The sequence below is a fragment of the Pseudonaja textilis genome, chromosome 1, assembly GCF_049901715.1.
Source record: "Pseudonaja textilis isolate UNSWEBS1 chromosome 1, rPseTex1.2, whole genome shotgun sequence".
Taxonomy (NCBI): domain Eukaryota; kingdom Metazoa; phylum Chordata; class Lepidosauria; order Squamata; family Elapidae; genus Pseudonaja; species Pseudonaja textilis.
Window position 1 is genome coordinate 210,895,555 of NC_141990.1, and position 21,593 is coordinate 210,917,147.

Sequence of the window (21,593 nt, forward strand, 5' to 3'; positions counted from 1 at the left end):
AACTTAGAATTATGCAACTCATACGGTTGCTATTGCAATTTGTTTATGCTCACTTTCCCCAAGACTAAACGTGTAAGTCAGACTCAGCAAATCTAACTAACTTCTAAATATGTGGAACTGGCTTGATTAAGTGTTTTTTATTCATCCCTGGGCTGAGTTAGACACTGTCAAGAAAACTAATAAAGAACCGCCAAAAAAAACAAAGATCCTTTACAAAATGAATAGTATTTGTCTAACTAGCATCATCAGATAGATATATGGGAGACAGATGATAGAAATAATTCTTAAACATCTGCAACTTTTAGCAACTATGGATTGTGTACATTAAATCAAGGCAGAAACCAAACCCTGCCATTTCGAAGTATAAAACATGATTAGCTGCATGTCCTTCTTTCTTTTTTTAAAAAAATAACCTCCTCCCCCATCCTCTTCCCCCCTCCCACCAACATCCCTTGGGAGCAAGCATCTAACACATACAACTTAAGAGGGCTTTAGATTTCTGTGTTTTAAAGGAATAAAAAAAGAGAAAATGATAGTTTTTACAGGCCTTTGGAGCCCTTAACGGAACCGTTATATTTTCAGCTCCCTGGGAGACATGTCCCAGCCTTCCTCTTAAGGAAGGGCTAAAGATGGGCTGGAGGGGAAGGTCAACCAGGCAGCTGTTTTTAAGACTTGGGCCAGACAGGCACCTTTAATAAACATTCACTGCTGTTAGGCTAGATAGCAAAGGGGGCCTTCCCTTTCCACCTTCTGGCTTCCTCCACTGCCTTCCTCGCTCTCGTCATTTGCATCTTCTGGCAGTCAAGTTTTCAAATTCCCACACATTCCCACAACTCTTGATCCCCGTCCTCACTTCTATCGGCTTGAGGGCATTTATGACAACCTCTTTTCTTTTCTTTTTTTTCCTTTCCTGCTTATTGACCCTTTCTTTTCTTTCTTTCTTTCTTTCTTTCTTTCTTTCTTTCTTTCTTTCTTTCTTTCGGATTTAACTGCAAACATGCACACATGTGCACCCACAAACACACAGAACCCACCCGCCCGCTCCTTTATTGTTCGACACTCCAAACACTTGCCCACTCAAAATAAACATCGTTAGCAAAATCATTGTAATTGGGATGGTGAAATCTGACCTTTGACCGGGAATGATAGAGCTCACAATAGGGTCTGCTTTGATTCCTGGAAGGAGGGCCAGAGGAACAAGCTCCTTGACAGAAGTCACTGGTATCTGCACCTCCAAGAGGAAGTGGGGTGGGAGAAAGGGGAGGCAAATGAGCGCGCCTGGCCTTCCCCTGGACGAGCCAGAAAGCCCATCTTTGGCCACTCAGCTCAGCCCCCTGTAAAAGCTCTGTACAAGACTGGCACTTGGCTTTCTTCTTCTCACAGCTTCCAGGCTGGGCAGGCAGGCAGGCGGCCCCGATCACAGCCAGGAAACAGAAGGGGGGGGAGGGGATAGGCCTGAATGCTCAGGGCTTGGATTGGGGAGATGGGTGAGAAACACAGAGAAGGAGGGGGGGTTCCTCCCCCCCCCAAGACATGGATGTGGATCACAATGCAAGGTGATCACTGAGAGGCTGGGTGGATGCTTCCACTGATAAGCATCTGCCTGGGAAGGATAGAAGCGTTCTTCCATGTTCCAGCCCTTCTGTTGCAGGATTCTGCAGTCACCATGTAGCACCTGAACAGCCTTCTGCGTACCCAAAGCAGGCCAAACAGTGGGAAGGGCCCAATGCTTCGTTTCCCCTAATGTGAGGGCTGTCCTGATCCTCTATCTCTAAGGTGAGGAGCTTCCAGATATTGAGTACCTAAAGCTCTCGCCAACCCCAGCAAGGCTGGTGGAGTGAGATGGCTACCCTGTCTTATCCCCTGGCTCAGAAATGAGCTCCAGTTACATTGTTAAATTTAGTGTCCCTGTTGTAAAGAAGTCTAATTGTTGTAAAATGGTAGACCTTCTAGCCAGGGCGAAGTCATGCTTGTAGCACATACTCTACATGTATAAAGTTCAAAATTCTTATTGCAGTGTTCATTGGAATGCATGTGGTATCGTTTCCTCAACTCTTGTTGCAACCGGAGAAAAACATCACAGTAATGCGTTTACTGTCCAGAATGATGATTCTTAATCTGGATTTACTCCCAGCTAGCCAAAGGGAACCACAACATTCCCACAAGTATTTCAACAGATTTAAAAGACTCTCGTCCTTGAACCTCTGAGGAAAAAAATTGCTACTTGAGGAAGTCTTTGGTGGGATAGGCAATTGTGTTGGTCTCCTGCTTCTTGAAAAATTCTAATTCTGGAGAATAGAATATTCAATCACCCTTAGACTAGTCTAATCGTGTGTGGTGGGGAGGAGAGAATAGCTATTTTAATTCTTATTTTATTCCCGATGCTCTGGTGAGCAGCCTTTCCTCAACCTGATGTATGATTTGATTGCTTATTGTACCCTATGACTATTATTAAGTGTTGTACCTTATGATTCTTGACGAATGTATCTTTTCTTTTATGTACACTGAGAGCATTTGCACCAAGGCAGATTCTTTGTGTGTCCAATCACACTTGGCCAATAAGATAATTCTATTCTATTCTGTTCTGTTCTATTCTATTCTATTCTATTCTATTCTATTCTATTCTATTCTATTCTATTCTATTCTATTCTATTCTATTCTATTCTATTCTATTCTCTACACTCACAAACTACAAGTCCCAGCAAGCTGGGAAGGCTTCAGGCAGTAATCCAGGGGACTCTAGATTATGGATCATTGCTTTGGCCACATGCACTAAGAAATGAGACGCACGTGTCCTTATGTGAGTTACTTAATAAGGAGAAATCAAATTTGGGCTGCAGATACAGAAATGGCCAGACTGAATTCTTGGAAATTTAGAAAGGGAGGAAAACTCACTTTTGAGAACAAAGAAGATGGGAAGAGCTGGTTCCAGCATTTTTGTTACTCATATTTGGGTAAAAGGGAAAGGTTCAGTCACTGAACCAGATTTAGGGCCCTCTTGTGGGGTTTAGCACCCACCAGGCTAACCTTGGTAACTAGAAAAGCCTCTCACTTGATGTATACTCAAATACCTGTCCCTAAAGTTGACCCCATCCTTAAAGTTAGAAAGCATCTACTGGGAGAACTATTTGCTGGAAAACGTGTTCCAATCACCAGAAAATGTCAGTGAATCTGCTAAATCAGGGGTCCTATTCCACTTTGCACATGCTCTTCCAGACTCACAAACAAGAGACCAAGAGACATTGAGAACTTTCAGATATGCATAGGGTGCATAGTGACACCAAACAATTCTCCATGGCCAGAAAGGCTTCCTATCTGTTCTGTGTACCTCACTTAAAATCCTACGGGTTGTATTCCTGGCTTTAGGGCTGGAGACATCTGGCTTCCTTAACTGACTTGCTAGGCAGAGCACTATCCTTCTGGGTCTCAGCCTACCCTTAAAGCTGCCCCTCACCTACGTATCTCCAAACTAAAGGTTAGCCAGGATAATTTCAGTGCAAAGGTGTTGGACCATGATAAGCCTAGGCATACATTTGTCTCCGGTGTTCTGTTGCCCTCTCATGGACATAAGCTTGACCAAACAAGCCATACATTTCAATTTGCCATTCAGAAGTTGTCTTGGTTTTTTTTTCATAATGTATGTGCCTTCTCTCCCCGGTCTCTGGTATGCTAATTTAATCCATCTCTCTCCCTCTCTCTCCCTCCCTCCCTCCCTTTTTCTCTCCCTCTCCCCCTCTCTCTTTCTTGCTAATTCATTCTCACCCACACATTAAGAAATTGCTGCATTAGTGTCCATTGAAAATAAATGAGACTTTTTGTCTGGTGTTTTGGGGATGTGGCTCTCAGGCTCTGTAATTGTTGATGTTGCATTATTCTGCATTCCATTATTATTATTATTATTATTATTATTATTATTATTATTATTATTATTATTATTATTATTATTATTATTATCATCATTATTTCTGGAGCTTCTCCACCATTTTGCCAGTGTTCTGTCCATTTTATCTGGCCTTTCCCAATCCTTTGAACAAGTTTCATCTCTTGGCCCACTGAGTTGTGAGGGTTGCTTTCTTCTCAGTGGAAGGTGAAATCCTGTGACATACTCAACTTTTTGGAACAGCTAGCATGGGCACAAGGGTTAAAGCGTTCCATCACATTTTCTTCTCATTTATCTTTGAATGTTATCTGTGCCCCTTTTCCAACACCCAATGTTGAGTAGTCAACCAATGGAAGGAATGGGAGCCTTTGCTTTCATAGACATAAAATTGCTGTGAAGTAAGAAGGAAGCTTTGCTGAATTTGCCCATTGCCCCCATGAGCCACAATGAACAAGTCTCCAATAAAGGAGAATATTTGCAGCTCTGGATTGAAATGAGAGGTCCTTGTTGCTCTCTTGATGTGCAACTGATCCGTTTTACCTGGTTTGGGTATAATGGAACGTCTGCAAGAATGCAACCAAGCTCAGACAGCACCAAGGAGCCCCTCACGGAAGTTCTGTGTTCGAGGGAATGAACACCAAACAGACAACATAACTTTGATTGTTCCACGCACTGGAAGCGAGTGTAAAGTGTTTGTGTGGATGCATGCATGTAACTGTGCACATATTTGAATGGGATTGGAGTGGGATAAAAAGCTTCAGCTGGTGATCCCCATATATGAGCACCAACATAATAGTCATTCATACGTGTATATTCCCACTGGAAGTTGCTACCACTGAGTTAAAGGCGTGTACCAGGATGCCCCTGTTTCGTTTAATTAAAGGGGCATTTTTCTATCCACCCTCCACAGCAATAGGGATATACAGAAATTGAATCTTACACAAATAGTTCTCTGCAAAATATGTGCTATGTTTTTAGATGAATGTGTGGCTGGACCTGAGAAGGGAATTATCTTGTAGCGGGAAAGGGCCAATCAGAAGACAAAAAGAAGCGGGGAGCTGGATTTGCAAGAGCGTTTCAGAGGCCCAAAGACAAGAAAAGAGATTTCTCCAAAATCAAAATGACAAACAATTATTTTCTCTTTCTGCTTTCGGGTTCAGCAAATAAAAGAGGAAGTGAACAAAGTGGGAGGGGCTTAACCTTCTATAAATATCCCTGCAAAAAAAAGGGTGGAGGGGAGAGACATAATTACAGCACCTGCCTTGCTTTCGGGAGCAAAGTGCTCCTCCATCTCTAAGTAAGCAAAAAAAGCACCATCAACAGCAACCCAAAATTAGTTTTGTTTTGTTTTTCTCCTGCGGTGGGGATCCTGTACAATGTCAGCCGGCATCAAACAGAGAGAAATTAAGATTTGTGTTTTATTATTTGCCACGAATCTATAATATGGAAGCCCAGAGCTCGCTTAATTTCCTCTTTGTCCAAGGAAAGGGGGACATACATTAGGGCAGCCGATTCCCCTCTTTTGTTTAGTGGGACTGTAACATTTGGAGCACGGTCCGAAAAGCCCTGATTCAAAGGGGCGACTTCCCACATTTTATAGCGACAGAGTAAGATATTTTGGAAACATCGCTGAAATCTCTCTGAAAGCTCGCTACTTAGATCCAGTCTGGAAGTTGGCCCGAGAGCCCAATACCATGTATTCAGAACTATTTCCCTGCTGTGTTCAGAAGGGTTCCAGAGATAGATAGATAGATAGATAGATAGATAGATAGATAGATAGATAGATAGATAGATAGATATAAATAGATATTGATAGATGATATAGATATTGATAGATAGATAGATAGATAGATAGATAGATAGATAGATATAGATAGATATTGATAGATGATAGATAGATATTGATAGATGATAGATAGATAGATAGATAGATAGATAGATAGATAGATAGATATAGATAGATATAGATAGATGATAGATAGATAGATAGATAGATAGATAGATAGATAGATAGATAGATAGATAGAGATAGAGATACCTGGAACCCTTCTGAATACACATATATATGTGTACACAAATATCTAACTCTGTGTGTGTGTGTGTGTGTGTGTGTGTGTGTGTATACATCGGAATGCACATTCATAAGAGGAGAATATTTGTAGCTCAGGGTTGACATTGATGCTGCTCTGAGTTGCTTGTTTTCGTGCAGACGTTTCATGATTCAAACTCGCACTGAGGACGTTACCTAGTTTGGGTCATGAAACCTCTGCAATAACGCTCAGAGAAGCACCAAGGACCCCTCAGGCATGCACATTATTCGCCTCATCCTGCTTCTCTCTCTTGATAAAAAGTTCCCCTTGAGACGGAAGGAGACAAAGCTCCAGCAGAGGTGCATATGCTGCCCAGCCTGGAATAAACCCTGCTGCTTTCATTCGGATGAGATCTAAGGAGAAACACCTGAAGGGACTCGAAGGGGTTGCCTTGGACTACACAGGGCTAGGTTTATTTCTTTTTCTCCGATGCTGATTTGGCAAGAGGAAAACTGGAAACCCCACCCGAAATCATATCGGTGCAAAATAAATAAATAAATAAATAAATAAATAAATAAATAAATAAATAAATAAATGGTCTCGGTTTCAAAGAAACCCAGCAATAAGAGACTTTTAAGCAACCCGGTGGGTGCTGGCTACACGGTTATAGAAAGGGAGCGTATTTTGTTCTAAAACGGGGGCTTTTAGAAATCCCCGTTTTAATTCCAGTGGATTAAACCCTAGGAGAGATTTGGGCGGGGCAAGTGTGGTAGTTTTTCCTACACTATTTATTTATTTATCAAATGTATTCCTCACTCCTCCATCTTATATCCAGAGGTTCTTGAAATGAAAATCCACTGGACATTGGCCTGATGGGCGGAAGTTTTCTAGGTGATCTGGGAAAAGTGGAGCGAAGTCCCCCACCTGTGAGTCATAAACAGAGCTGGCTTTTTAGACCAATAACAAGCCTCTATCCTACTTTGCAGGGTTACCGCTGGAAAATAAATTGGCTCAAGAGGCTTGCAGGCCACTTTCGAGGGAGACTCTAGGAGAAGCGCACTATTAAAACAAAACCCGAGATCATCATTCTAAGGGTTCCACGGTTGGTTCCATTGGCAGGAGATTTTATAAGCTCATCAATTATGGACTGCCTTCCAAACGTTCCTTACAGCCCCAGCTCCAAAGTTTGGCTCGGTTTTAGGGTGATGGGAGAGTGTTGAATTGGTTTTTTTAAAAAAAATAATAATAATGCACCAGATAGTCTGGGTTTTTTTTTTTATTAATGGTTTCTGGGCAGTTAATTTCACTGTTAGGATAACTTGGCATGGAATCGATTCGGAATAGGTGCCTAAAATGATCTGCACCTATACTTTACAAGGACTATCAGCTGTAGGGTTTTTGTTCGAAGTCCTCATGCACTTTAAATTCATGAAGGGCAGCAGAGATTTTGCGGGTTGGGTTTAAAATGATCGGGGAAACGTACACTTCCTGAGAGGAAAGCACACTTTCCCCCAGGTTTTTAGCCACTAGGCTGGTATTCAAAAGTTTACAGAACCTTCCCAGCAGCGAGAGGATCTGTAAACCAAAGTACCCCCAAAGCAGATTAACTAACACAGGCCAAAATCCTAGACGGGCTTTCCAGACCGCTAAGAATTTCACGGAGGCGGCTAAATGCAAGTCAACTTGACTAGAACAGCGTCACAATCTCCTTTTTTTCGAGGAGAGGGCGCATCCGGATGGGGGAATTCAGCTGAGCCAAGTTGAGCAGGACAACAATGCAGACTTATCCTTGACAAGTTACATTTCTCTGCACGATCCAAAGAAATTTCTTCAAACTTCCATTAAAGCTTTAGATTTCAATTGGGGGGAGTAAGCCAACAATCCCATTGAAAGCAGCAGAGTTTCTTTTCTTCACCCCACCCCCCCTTCTCTAATCCATTCTTTTAAATTTTCTATAATTTGGGTAAAGGATCAGCATTGACTGGTTGGTTTTAGTAACGAAGCATAATTCTATCTCAATCAGATTTTAAAGGGGTGGGGGGAAAATAAGTACATACGTGCTTTAAGCAAGAGGCGGTGGCTATGATTAATTTCACTTCTCGTTTGCTGCTCTTACCACCCACCCATCCTTCCTAAAAAGAGCAAGAATCAATTATGAAAAATAATCACCAGACACAGCCATTTTAAAGCAAACCCCACGAAAACCAGAGGTTTAGTTCCAAGGAAGGTTGCTCTGATTGCAGAATCCTTGTACTGAAACAAGAGTCCTTGGTGCTGCCTTGCCTAGAATTGACCCACTGATCTGTCTGGTTTGATATTATTTATATTGGCTGCTGATGGCCCTTTGTGATGCTTCCCCCAGTCCTACTAAGGATCACACACACGTGACAGTGTGCATGCAGTGTGCAGGTGTTGTACCTGGAACATTAAGTCCTGCTGTACATTTCCAGAGGAAATGGGGAGGGGGGGAGGAAAGGGAAGGAAAGAGAAAGGGAAAAGGAAAGGGAAGGGAAGGGAAGGGAAAACGGAAGGAAAGAGAAAGGGAAAGGGAAGGGAAAAAGAAAGGGAAGGAAAGAGAAAGGGGAAAAGAAAAGGAAAGGAAAGGAAAGCGAAGAGAAAGGGGAAGGGAAGGAAAAAGGAAAGGAAAGGAAAGGAAAGGAAAGGAAAGGAAAGGAAAGGAAAGGAAAGGAAAGGAAAGGAAAGGAAAGGAAAGGAAAGGAAAGGGCCTTTGGTTTTTAAACGAAGCCTACATGCTTCTAAGATACTGGGCAATCTCAGGGAAGAGTCACTCCATTAATCCTGAACTCCCAGGATGGCGAGGCCTCCCAAATAAATTAAACAGCATTTTTGTTCTAAACAGGCCAGACTATTGGAGGGCCAGGTTTTATTTGCTGGAGCGTTCTCCCCGCAATAGAAATAAAGAGAGGAATAAAAGATTCTAATAGTAATACTTGTCCTCAACATCGCAGCCGTCATCACCACTGTGGCTGCTTCAAGAAGGCCAAGGAAGGAAAACAATCTCTTCCCCTCACCACTCCATTCATTATGCTGTGCTGCTAAGCAACTGTCTGCAAAGTACTGATCATTCCCATTCTCTTGTTCACTCACCCTCTCTCTCTCTCTCTCTCTCTCTCTCTCTCACACACACACACACACACACAACTCCTCCTTCCTGGCCAAAGGCGCTTCAGCAGAAATTTAATACGATCTCGGATACAAGGCAGGGAACTCTCAGACAAATTTTCTTTCTAACCCATCCTAGAACTGGAAAGAGTCATACAATTTGTGCCATGATTAATGCGGGCACCGCGCGCGCGCACACACACACACACACACACACACAGAGGTTTTCATATAGTATTACAACCCCTGAGACCTGTAAGTCCAATTCTTCACTTCGAGGGGGGGGGAGAGGGGGGGGGCTGTTCCAAATTGTACATAAAGTTAGTCCTGGCCAGTTCGAGCTCCATTGAAAACAAACGAATTTAGGCTTACGAATCCTGAAGAAAAAGAAGAAGAGGAGGAAGAGGATTTGGCCCTGGTCCCATGCACGTTGGGAGGGAGGCACTTGGCGTGGTGTGTGTGTGTGTGCGCGCGCGCGCGCGCGCAAGTTCCTTGCTCTCAGTAAGATTTAATTCCTCCATCCGAACCTCCATCCGAAGAAGCAAACCATTCTCCTATTAGCATGTTCGGTTTAATTGGTTTTCCGGCAGAAGGAAAAGTGGCGGGGGGGGGAGGAGATGAGAGCGAATAAAGCAAAGAAAACGAGAGTTTTAATGAAATATTGATTGCCTCTTTTTAAAAGAAGAAATATTTACCAAGTAGACCGAGAGGAATATGTATATATACTGCGCATATATATGCATATATATATATATATATATATATATATATTGCGCAGTATGGGGGGGGGGGGTGTTTCCATATATGTATATATCAAAGTGGGGAGGGCTAGGAGGAAGAGAAAGGATTACAGCACCGACATACATCCTGAACACAATCTACGTTTTTATTTCAGACTACAGAAAAAAATCTTTGGCTTGCAGCAAGGGTTCAGTCTGGCAGTCTGTGAGGGTCACCGGTGTTCCTCGGGGAAAGGGACGCGCACACACACAAACTCAAGATCGGCCGAGGCACACACGAAAACGCGGGGAAGGGAAGGCAGAAAAAAAACACAAAAGGGTGGGGTGGGAAAAGAGAGAGAGAGAGAGAGAGAGAGAGAGAGAGGAGCCAGACAAACACTTCAAAACTAAGATGCTGACAGGACTTGAGGCTGCGGGGAAGAAGGGAGATTCATAATGAAGGAAACAAATAAGGGGAAAAAAAATAAAAAATAAAGACCCTTTGGGGAGACGCGAGAGGGGAGCGCTCATTGGCCGAGCGAAAAGGGGAAAAAAATAAAAAATAAAAATACTTTAAAAAATTACACTTTTTTTTTTCCATAATTGATTTTCTTACCTGAAATTAAATATATACACGACCATACGATGTTTGGCTATATAGACTTGCTTTTTTTAAAATAAAAAAAAAAAAAGTGTTCGGAATTTAATGTCGGAATCCTCAAAACTGCGGAGAATAAACCATAAATGCGATTCGTTTTCTGGACAACAGAAACCCGCCCCCCCCCTCGGTCCGAGTCCCCTCGCCGGCCGGCCTCGCTGTCCTGGCCCGGGGTTCTGTTTTCGCTTCTCGCTTCGCCCAAAGCGGCTTTTCTTTGTCTTCCCTGTCCCTCAGGTCCGTAATAATAATAATAATAATAATAATATTTTAATAATTATAATAATAATTATAATATTAATTATAATAATAATAATAATTTAAGAATTTAAAGCGAAGGAAACGAAAAGGAGCCAAGGGGAGGTGTGGGGGGCGCCGGAGGGGGTGAGGGGGGCAGTCCGCGGGGACAGCCGGGTCGGGCCGGCCTCACTCGCTGTCCTCTTTGTCCTGCACGGTGGTGGTGGAATGATTGTACAGTCCTTGGGCCATGAGGTGAAGGGCCAGGCCGTTCTTGATGCCGGTGGCTTTCTTGATCTTGGCCCGCTTGTTCTGGAACCAGATCTTGATCTGGGACTCGTTGAGGCTCAGCTCCTGGGCCAACGTCTGCCGCCGCTGCTCGGTGATGTAGCGGTTGGCCTGGAACTCCGCCTTGAGTCTCTGCAGCTGCTCGGCGGTGAAGGCCGTGCGCGGCCGCTTGTCCTCCTTCTCGTTCTTCTTCTTCTTCAGCTTCCTCGTTCGGGGACCTACAGCGGGGAGGAGGAGGAGGACGGGGGAAGGGAAGGGAAGGGAAGGGAAGGGAAGGGAGAAAAAGACAGACACGCAGACGAAAAGGGAAAGCCGGGGACGGGGCAGGAAGAGCCGGGAAAAGGACACAACGGAGCTGGGTCAGAAAAAAAAAATAAACGAGCCAGAAAAAAAAACCAAAGGCGTCCGAGCGCACCTTGAAGGCGGGTTTGGGCCAGGGAGTCGCCTCCAGGAGGATCCTAAAGGGCTCTGGTGGGAGAAGAAGCGACGCGTCCCTTCGTAAAAAGGGGACAGCCGGCAAACCCTAAACAGGGCCGCGGGGGGGGGGGGAAGGCGGGGGCCGACTGCTTCCCCTTTCAATTCTTCCTCTCCTCCTTCCCACTGCTGAGCTTGGAAAGCCGCGGCTTCACCGCCCCCTGCTCCTTTCCCCGCCGCTGTCCTCCACCGCTACCGCTGCTCGAAGACGGCCTTGCCTTCGCCCTCTGCTCCCTTCTCCCTCTAGAAAACCAAGGTACCTCAACAACACATGCACACACACACACACACACCGCCGCTAGAGAGAAAGGGCGAGGGGGGGGGGAAGGCCAGGAGAGAGAGAGAGAGAGAGAGAGAGAGAGAGAGAGAGAGAGAAAAGGACAAAGAAAAAGGCTTAAACCGGAGGGATATTTTGGCCCGGCAATGCAGCGCCCATGCCAGATTTTTTTCCCCGGCTGGCCTAATTCAGGGGTCTTCCAAAAACGCTTGTGGGTCTGATCGCTTCGCCTCGCTCTTTCCTTGGCTAAAGAGAGCCAGGGATCTCCGATGCGCGGATGAAGACTTGGAACAAGCTTTTTACGTTTTCCTGAAATGTGCCCTGACAAGGCACATATGTAGGCCGCGTTTGCATCGGATAGTCGGGCCTTCACCACCTCCAAGTCTCCTCTTTAAAAGCAACGGTATGAAACTGATTACAGAAAGTGGGGGGGGAGAAGAAAGGGGGAGACCCTACCGATGGATTGGTTGTATCGTGGAAACCATAGAAGGGAAGAAACAGCCTGGGAAAAGAGGTTGCGTTGCAGACGGCGTTTTATCTCCCGGTACGGCTCCCATTCGGAGGGGATTCCTAGGTGTCCCTTTTCCCCCCTGAACACACACACATACACATACGCATACGCATACATGCACACACACACACACACACACACACAACCTCTGATCAGATAAGCAGCCCTTCCAGAATTTCAAGGGTTAAAATGAAAGGGGGGAAGGGGAGACTTCGACGTCATCCCTCTTTTCGGCAGACGCAATATATTTATATATATATAAGGCCAGGTTTGAAAATTTGGAAGGCAGGAAATGAATGGCTGAGAAAGTCCCAAATTTAATTCGGCAAGAACTTGGATAAGGTGATTTTTTTTTAATTTATGTTTTTGGTCGTAGAGGAAGGAAAAAAGAAAAGAAAAGCTACCGAAATAGGGATAAACACAAATAGGGGTAAACCCTCAGGTACCTGCCGCAGCCTGAAAACAGAAGCCACCTTCTTGGGGATTAAGAATCTGTTTGACCCAGAGGAGGCCAAGGAGCAGGCAAAAGAAAATATTGCTGCCTTTTTAAAAAATTTAGGAATTGAATTTTCAACAGAGAAGACTGAGACAAAGCAATCCTGACTGAGAACCCCACTTCTACCTCTGTTCTTCACCATCATCCATTTTCTTGTTCCAAGCATTTGATCTGAGCCCTATTGGGGGTTCCTCCTCAACTCCCACCTACCCCCCAAATTGTGTAACATAAGAATGCGTTGTCTTGAAACTGCATCAAACTGGGGAAAGCCTACACACACACACACACACAAACACACACACACACACACACACACACACACATGCGTACCCCTGGGCTGCAGGTATATATATTTTATCAACAAGAATAAAAGGCTGGGAAATTGGGGACTTGGGGTCATTTTTATTTGCCGCAGATTTGGCAAATCTGAGATGTTTTATATATATATATTTTTAAAAAATTCCACTTGGAAGTTTCTCTTTTCCTGAAAGTTTCTTTTAAACAAACAAGACTTGGAGTCAGGCAGTCCTTGCTGCCTATAATAGAATTAAAATAGACCCAAAATCCAGCTATGTGGATCACTCGATAGCAGGTCAAATTGTTCTATATTTCTCCCTTGCTTCTCTTCTAACCACCTCCCCATAATTATGTAGGCAACTTGAAATGTTTATCCAGGAAAAAGTGGCCATTTAAAATATGTTGTTACACTCTCAGGCAAGAGGGCATAATAGCATTTCAGAACCCTTCCTTATTTTGCTTCCCTGCAGGAAAAAAAAAATAGCTTAAAATTGTTTAGACATTTTTTAAAAAAAAAAGTGCATCAAAGGAAGTTCTGTATCTATTATCCCCCAAAGTCATAATAAATATTGTAAGGAGGTTTGTTTTAAAACAGAAAGAAAAAATATTTCCTTAGTTTGTGTTTGTGTATGTGTTTGTGTGTGTGTGTGTTTTGGGGCGAGGGTCTTCTATAAAAGGGAAATACACTGCTTTTCGATTTCCTCTCGAAGCTTCTAGTGAGATTTCTTTTTCTTCAGGTTCGAATGGAAACTCCCCGGGATGTAGTAGGCCTCAAAGTTACAACTCTGTCTTATTTCGAGGCTTGGCTAGATAAAAAGATAAATGCTGATGTACATGCCTGGGTTCACGTAGGGGTGGGTATAAGCTCCAGAAGGCAAAATCCAGCTGTGTTTTCCTCTTTTCCCCCTTAAATTAAAAATAAACCCCAAGAATAACCGCAGATTTCAGAACTGAAATCAGCAGATTTCAGATCGATATTTTTCAGAGAAGTGCCCTCCTCGCCCTCAAATACACACAGGCCCAAAGAATCTGGGCTAGTTTGTGAAAGTCGAGAGTCAGATCCTGCCCAGTTGACCTGGACTACAACCTCCGTCCCTAATTCGGCCTGGTCTCGGGGAAACTAAACAGACACCTGCTTCGAGCACACGCTGCCTTCGCCTTCACTGGGGAGGGGAAGAGAAATGCCGAAAAATGCAACCCTCTAAGCCCTCCAACCTCTCCAAGAAGCCAAGTTTGTCAACCGGTTGGCTGCTGGAGCGAATGAGGCCTCCCTTCCTTCCGGGGCCGGCGTCTTGAAAACCCAAGCGCCCGATCTTGGCCAGGGCAGAGGCGGCGGGGCGCTGGGAAAGGAGGGCTGCAATTCCTGGGGCCTGGGCGCGCGGACGAGAGAGCCCTGACAGCTCAATCAGTCAATCAACCCCGTTTAAGTCAATCACGGTGGCTTTTCTGCGTTTCCAAGGGCGCGGGGAGGTGTCAATAGCAGCGCGGTGGCGATGGCTGAAGCTGATAGCGGCGGATTCATCAATCCGCCTGCGGAAAGGAGCTGGCTGAGGAGAGCCGAGGGAAGCCGCCCGCTGGAAGGCTCCCCCGGTCTCGGGTTTGGTTCTTCCTCCCTTGTTCCGGGAAGGGAACCGGGGAAAGCGCTCTTTCTCTCCCTCTCTCTCTCTCTCTCTCTCTCCCCTCTCTCTGCCCCTCTCTCTCCACCCGCCACCCTTTTAGGTCAGGGAAACCCGAGAACAAATAGGGTGCCATTCCTGCAGCCAGCGGAAGAAGGTGGCTAAGCCACCTTAAATGACTAATTGTGGGAGGTTACATCTACGAAGAAAAGACCCCGAAGCCAAGGCCTGGGGCCTGAATGTTGGTCTCTGCCACGCCAGGCCTTCCTTGCACAGAGCATTCCCACCACCACCACCCCTTCCCCCTTCGCGCCCCCCGCACGCCCTTCTGCTCTTCTTCATTCTTTCGGCCCCTACCGCCTCGCCTCGGACCTTCCAAACATCCAACCTGCTCCAAGTGCAAAGTGTCTCGCTCGACCCCACCATTCCGCACTAGCCCCGAACCTAATGGCGCCCGTCGTCCCCCGCGGAAGAAGAAACAATTCGCCGCCGAAGTCGCCCAAGACGCCTCGTAAATTCTACCAACCAGCCCGCACTTGGATCTCCAAAATTCAAAAACCTCCCCTGGACTTTACGCATCCGTAACTATCCAACGACGGAAAGAGATTGATTTGCTCAAGCCTTTTCTTGATGAAAGACACACACACACACACACACACACACACACACACACACATTAAATCGGGGTGCGGGGAATGGCCTCGCAAAACGTACGCTTTTGCCAGCCGGATTCGAAACGCTTTCCACCGAAGGATCACCATTGCCCGCTTGGGTGAGGCCGCTGGATTCTCAGCGACCTCACCATTCGGGTGATTGTTATTTTTTTGCCTTTAGGACCGAGGCTGTTCTTAGGGGAAAGGGCTTCCTCGTTCTAAAGGATCGAGGATCTTAAAACTGCGGTTGGCGAGGGGAGGCAGGGGAACAGGGTGATCCAGAAGATAAACAACCAACCCACAACCTTCCACCTCCCTGCCCGCCTCCCCGGCGGCTGGATTTCCAAAGAATTGCTCGGAGAACCGACCTTCTTCGCTCCGTTTCTTTGGAAACCGACCCAACCTGCGGGCAAAAGAGCGGCCAAAGCGGAGCTCCCTGAAACGGGACAACCTTGGGGACAAGGACCCCCCCCTCCCCATCCCCAGGCCTGTCGCTGGTCCCGCGGCAAGTCCCCGCACCCCACCCCACCCCACCCCCCCGCCGCCCCAGATTTGGATCCCGAGGCGGAAGAAGGACAGGAAAGTCACAGGCTGATCGTTCGGGTCGGGGGGTGTGGGGGGGAGGGAGTGGAGAGCAAGGGGGGCTGGCAAGCCAACAACCCCCCGAGAGGAGAGAGGGGGGGGGAGGAAGGGGAAGGCGGGTGGGGGGGGGGCGGGTTGGGTTCTCAAGAGGATTCTTACCCGAGGACGGTCTGTCTGAATACCTAGTGCAGTAAACCCAGGCCGGCCAAACCAGCGGCTGTTGACCCTCGCCGGAGGCCCCCACTCCTCCATTCCCGGAGCCCACGAGGAGGATGGCCGGGTTGGCGGGCTCCCCGTACTTCGCCGGGTTAGTTCCACTCCCTTCCGAGCAGGAGGAGGAGGAGGAGGAAGAGGAGGAGGAGGTGGAAGAGGTGGAGGAGGTGGAGGAGGAGGTAGTGGAGGGGGGCTTGGCCGTCCCTACCGCTGCTGCCGCCGCGGCGGGGCTGGCTTTGGAGGCCGTGGAGGAGCTGTCGGGGTTCCCGGGCGAGTCGGCGCTAAGGAGAGTGGAGGCCGGGTTGAGGGGCCTGCCGAGCAGTGGGCTGACATTTTCTCTACCTGAGCTGGCCGCGCGATCTAGGTCTCTGTCCCGGCCGCCGCCGCCGCCGCCGCCGCCTCCGGCGCCGCCGCTGCCTCCCCCTCCTCCTCCCCCTCCTCCTCCTCCTCCTCCGGACGCCGCAGGGCCGCCGGCCAGGATCAAGAGGTGCTCTTTCTTGCAGCCAAAGTCCGGCCTCAGGATGTTGTCGATGAAAAAGTTGGTGGTGCGGTGCTGCGGCGGCGGCGGCGGCGGTGGCGGTGGCGGTGGGGGCGGCCTCGGCTGCTGCTGCTGCTGCTGCTGTTGCTGCTGCTGCGGGGGGAGCGGAGGCGCCTGGTGCTGGTGCTGGTGTGGATGGTGGCCGTGGTGATGGTGATGGTGGTGGTGGTGGTGATGGTGGTGCGGGTGATGGGGAAGAGGCACGAGGCAAGGCGCGGCGGGAGACAAGGGAGCGTGGCCGCTGGGAGACACCGGGACGCTCTCGCCATCGCTCCCGCTGCCGCTGCTCCCGCTGACTGGGGTCGGAGCCGAGTCGCGCTGGCTTTTAGTAGCGTCCGCCTGCTCTTCCATCGTCGGTCGCCAGCTCCGGAGATCGCCGTCTTCTCTGGAGGGGGCTCCCCAAAAACCACTTTCCGGACTCCCCCACCTCGCCACCAGTCCAGGAGGTGGAGGGATTCTGAGAGTCTGAGAATTTCGTGAAGAGGAAAGCGGGGAGGAGGAGGGGGGTTTGTGGTGGGTGGGTGAGGGAAACGCACAATAAAATCCACTTGTTGGTTTTAGAGCGGGAATCTAGTAGAGAGAGATATCCAAAGACTCGGGCATTTGGACGGGTTCGCTCTTTTTGCGGTTATCTTATATTTCCAGCCTCAGCCTCTCTCTCTCTCTCTCTCTGTCTCTCTCTCATTCTCCCCCTCTCGGAAGAGGGAGACAGAGAGAGAGAGAGAGAGATCAAAACAAAACCAGCCCCCCAAAAAACTCCGCCCCCTCCCTCCAAAAGTCCTCACAGTCTACCCATCTTGCTCCAAAACGGCGAAGCGTTGGGGTTCAAACCCCCCACACCCCAAGTGTCAAAGTCAGCTCTGCCCGCGGATCGGTTCTTGGCAGGATGCTTTCTTTAATCGCCCACTCGCACGTGCATATTTGTCTCCCACCTTTTCTTCCCCTCTTTTCCTCCACGTTCCTCTTTTTTGTGTAAAAAAAAAGAAAAAGGAAAAAGAAAGAAAGAAAGGGGAAAAAAAGAAAAGAAAGAAAAAGGGGGCAAAAAGGAGGGGGAAAAAGAGGAAAATCTCTGACAGCTCCGATCTTGCAACAAACTCTCCCTAAAAAAATCTCTCAACCACACTTTTTTTTCATTCCAACCGGAAGCACGTGAGGATGGCCCGCACGTGGAAAGAGCCAATGAGCGGCCCCACAATTCTGTGACGCCCCTGACGTCAGCCAATGGGCTCCGTTCGAACTTTGCAGAGACATTAGCCAAGGGGCTGGCGGATTCAAAGGGAGCGAGAAGATTTACGCGTTGCTGGGCGCATCCTTTCCTAGACCGCGCTCCCTCGTTCCTGGGTCGCACCGGCCGAGGATTTTTTTTTTTTTTTCAGCCAGTCATAACTCTCAGAAACCAAATATGAAATAAACGCTACCGAAAACTTTTCCGACTTCTATTAAGACGTGTGTGAGTCTGTGTGTCTTTCTCTCTCTTTTTGTAGAGTCAGTTCTGAACCCTGGGAAAGGAATTCCTGGTTTTCCATTAATAAAAATGTAACGTGCCGAAAGGAAAGGATTTTGGATCCTTTTTTCTGAATTAAATCAAAACCAGACCATAAACGGGCGATAAAAATACATTTTGCTGAGAATGGGAAGTAACGGGGGAATCCCCATTTCTACCGCAGCTCTCTTTTGTGGCTTTGCGTCTGCGTTCGGGGTGTATCCCCTATTTGAAATAAATACGCTTGAAAAAGCCGAGATCCATGAGTTTTGGGTTTTTTTGTCCAAACGAATTTGAAAAAGACTACTTGGAGTTAAGCTTGAGTAGCCCCAAGCCTGCGCTTTCCAGCTGTGCACCGGTTGGAAAAGGGAATTGCCGTGGGATCTTGAACGTCGTGCTAACTTCCTTCCTTTGGCAGGTGTCTCCACCAGCCTGGAGTCTTAAAGCGAAGGGTTTGTCTTCCGGCCGTTGGAATTCGTAAGGAGCTGAGTATATTTGGGCTGGTTTGCTAGAGCTTTTGCACACCCACACCTTTCTCTTAAGTCCGAAGACCACCGGTAACCCTTTCCTTCTTCCCAAAATGTGGTGGAACAAGGGCAACTTCTTCTCCCACGGCGTTTTCACACGCGAAGAAGAGGTGGATACGCCAGAGAAGAAGCGACTAGCGAGTTGTGTCGGGTTAAAAAATGATAAGGGGTTCTTAGGCCAAACCGGTAGGGCAAGAATCCAACGGCGGTCGGCTGCTGGGTTCACTCGAGAGGGAAATGGTTTTGTGTGTGTATGTGTGTGCTCCCCTCACACTCACAACACTTAACGCTTGCACAAAAGTCGTGGCTAGTAGCAACCATCCACGCACACTACTAGGCCTTCTGCAATTTCGCCTCAAGGTTCGGAGAGCCCCCCGTAGCTCTGGAGTTGGTTGTTACTATTATAGGGGCTTTTCGGAGTGGTTTCTCCTCCTCTCTCGCGCTCATTCTCTTACAAACACGCGTTAAATGCACGCTTAAGCTTAAGGCTGCCGCGACGCGAAATATCGCAAGGGTCGTTTTGAGTGGAAGGCAACTGAGGAGGGGGTTTTTGGAGAGGAGGCCACGTTGGGGCCCACGCCGGTTACAGGTGCTCCTCGGATTTCTGAGAGTGCGGACCGACAAACCGCGACCCTGTACTCCCAGAAGCGGAGGGACGCGAAGTCCCCACTCGGCATCACGTGGGTCGGGTCCTCTCTCTCTCTCTCTCTCTCTCTCTTTTGCTCCCTGGTTCCTTCTTCCTTTTCTTTTAAAGCTGGATTTTAAAGCCTGGCAAATCGGATCGTTTCGAAAAAGCCCGTGTTTAAAATGGGATACCTGCGTGATTTCCCCACCACCGCCAAAAGGAGGGATGCCAGTCCCTGAACGTGAAACACCCCTTTTTTCTGGAAGTGTCCAGGAATTGCCTTTGTTTCTTATGAATTACATTCGGGTCTGCTAAAAAAAAGAAGAAAAAAAAGCAGGAAAGCTTTAAACGGCGCTTTTTTTTCACCCAGAAGGCCCAACTTGAAAAAGCAACTCTTAGAGATCAGCCTTACTAAAGTGGCGCAAGGGAATCAACACATCACGCACGCACCCACCAAAATTAAACGACTGTTGAACATCTGGCCATTCACATTCCTCTCGTTGAGTTTCCCCTCTTCCCTCCCCCCCCCTTTTTTTTTTCAAAAATTGGGCTTTATATTTTAGTTCGCAAAAAAGAAGGGGAGGAGGACCCAAAAAAAATGAAATCTTTATCCCAAAAGCGAGCGTGGGTACTTAATTAAATTCTAATTAGGACACTATCAATATCCCATTTAGCGGCGTCGCCTTTGTGTGCCTCCGTCCCTTTCAGAGCCGTAAATGGGGGCCCGCCGCCTTATCTCGCCTGCAAAGAGACGCCTTGAGAAGGACTGCGAAAGATAATTTATAGGTTTTAATTACTCTTCATTCCGCCTGATCAGCTTGGCGTTCATCAGAAGACGGCGAATAAAACCTGGTCAAAAAGCACTGTCACTATTCCCTGGCACAGCGCTTAATCAAAGTAAGCAGGGCCCCTATTACACGCTGCGCGCCTCGCCACGTAATTTCCCAGCTGCTGATAAGGCTGGTTGAATAATGCTGCAGTCCTTCGGAGACACCATTTACAGAAATGACTTTATTGACGGCTTAACGTCGGTAATTCATTTTACCTTTCATGGAGTGGGAGCCCGGATTTGTTACAGTAATGGGATGATAAATGCGCTGGCGGGCCCATAGTTTTGATTAGGTGCCGGGAGCGCGCGCGCGGGCACCCGCAAAAGCGCCATTCCGAAATGGGCCAAAATTGGAGAACCAGAGAGCTTGGGTAAATGGAATCAGGAAAGCGGAGGGGAAGGGAAGGGAAGGGAAGGGAAGGGCAGGGCAGAGAGGAAAGAAGAACCTTCTCGTCGCAATTCTTCACGTCAAAAAAGAAATATTCATGTACGTTGTATTATTAGATGTTGATTCATAGATGTTGCATTAATTAAAACGTTGCCAAATTTGAAGCAACCAGAGAGTTGGCAGAGAGAGGGAGGGAGGGGAAGGAAGGAAGGAAGGAAGGGAGGGTTTCTCTTACCTTTGTGGTTGTGATTCTTCCTATCCGAAAAGAAATAGATTAAATTCGTGTGTGTGTGTGTGTGTGTGTGGTATCAATTAAAGGGCCTTGCCGTTTTCAAGGAAGATCTCTGCCTCTGTACCTTTTAGGTTGGTTGCCGGAGACCAGCTGAAGGGGAAAAGGAGTCTCCAAGCTGGGAGAAGGCCTGGCTTTTCCCTTTTGCGGCTCCGGCAGTTTGTCTCGGCTCTTCGCGTAGTAGGGGTCCTTTCTTAAGGAGCAAGACCTACTCAAGCGCGAAGGTGCTATGCTTACAGCAGCCCAAAGTTGCCGCTTCGCATTTCGGGCGGCCTCCTCTGTCTGGCTGCCGCCGCCGCCGCCTCTTCTCGCTCTATTCTTCCAGTATCAAATCATTTCCACTCCAGCCCTAGTTAGAAGCCGGACTCACACTCTCTCTCTCTGTGGCCGTGAGCGTCGAAAAGCGGGAGAGAAGTGTCAGAAAAGCGAAGAAAACGCAACCCTGGGAATAAAAATGCCTTTTTTCTCTCTTCTTTTTTTTGGTGTGTGTGTGTGTGTGTGTGTGTGTGTGTGTGTGTTCTTCCTCAGCTTCTCTCTGGGGATATTGTTTGTTGTTATTATTATTTGTTCACATCATTACCATCATTTTAAGTAATAAAACGAAATACAGTTAAAAACTGTGATTTGCCATGGACCGAATGTTTGAAAGTTGGCAGAGTTTGGAGGAGTGAATGTGTGTGTGTGTGTGTGTGTTCCTAACATATTCAGGCCCGGCTGTTTACATGACTGTGTTTTATAGGTAGGTATTAGGTATTTGGGTAAGTTCACCTCGCTTCCCTGCCACCGCTCCCCCGCACCCCCTTCCGAGGGGGGGATCCCCCTGCCGGCGGCCTTCGAGATCTCTCACTCAGGTTTCCCTCGAT

At 47.4% G+C, this 21,593-nt stretch overlaps 1 protein-coding gene across 1 annotated transcript; it reads right to left on the reverse strand.

Moving 5' to 3' along the window:
- Positions 1-10,445: 10,445 nt before the first annotated feature.
- Positions 10,446-17,027, reverse strand: EN1 (engrailed homeobox 1). The gene is made up of 2 exons (XM_087922689.1): positions 15,998-17,027; positions 10,446-11,150 (listed from the first exon to the last, which is right to left on the reverse strand). Exons 1-2 carry the CDS (start codon positions 16,938-16,940, stop codon positions 10,834-10,836), a joined length of 1,260 nt encoding a protein of 419 aa, XP_087778815.1. The 5' UTR covers positions 16,941-17,027; the 3' UTR covers positions 10,446-10,833.
- Positions 17,028-21,593: the final 4,566 nt, after the last annotated feature.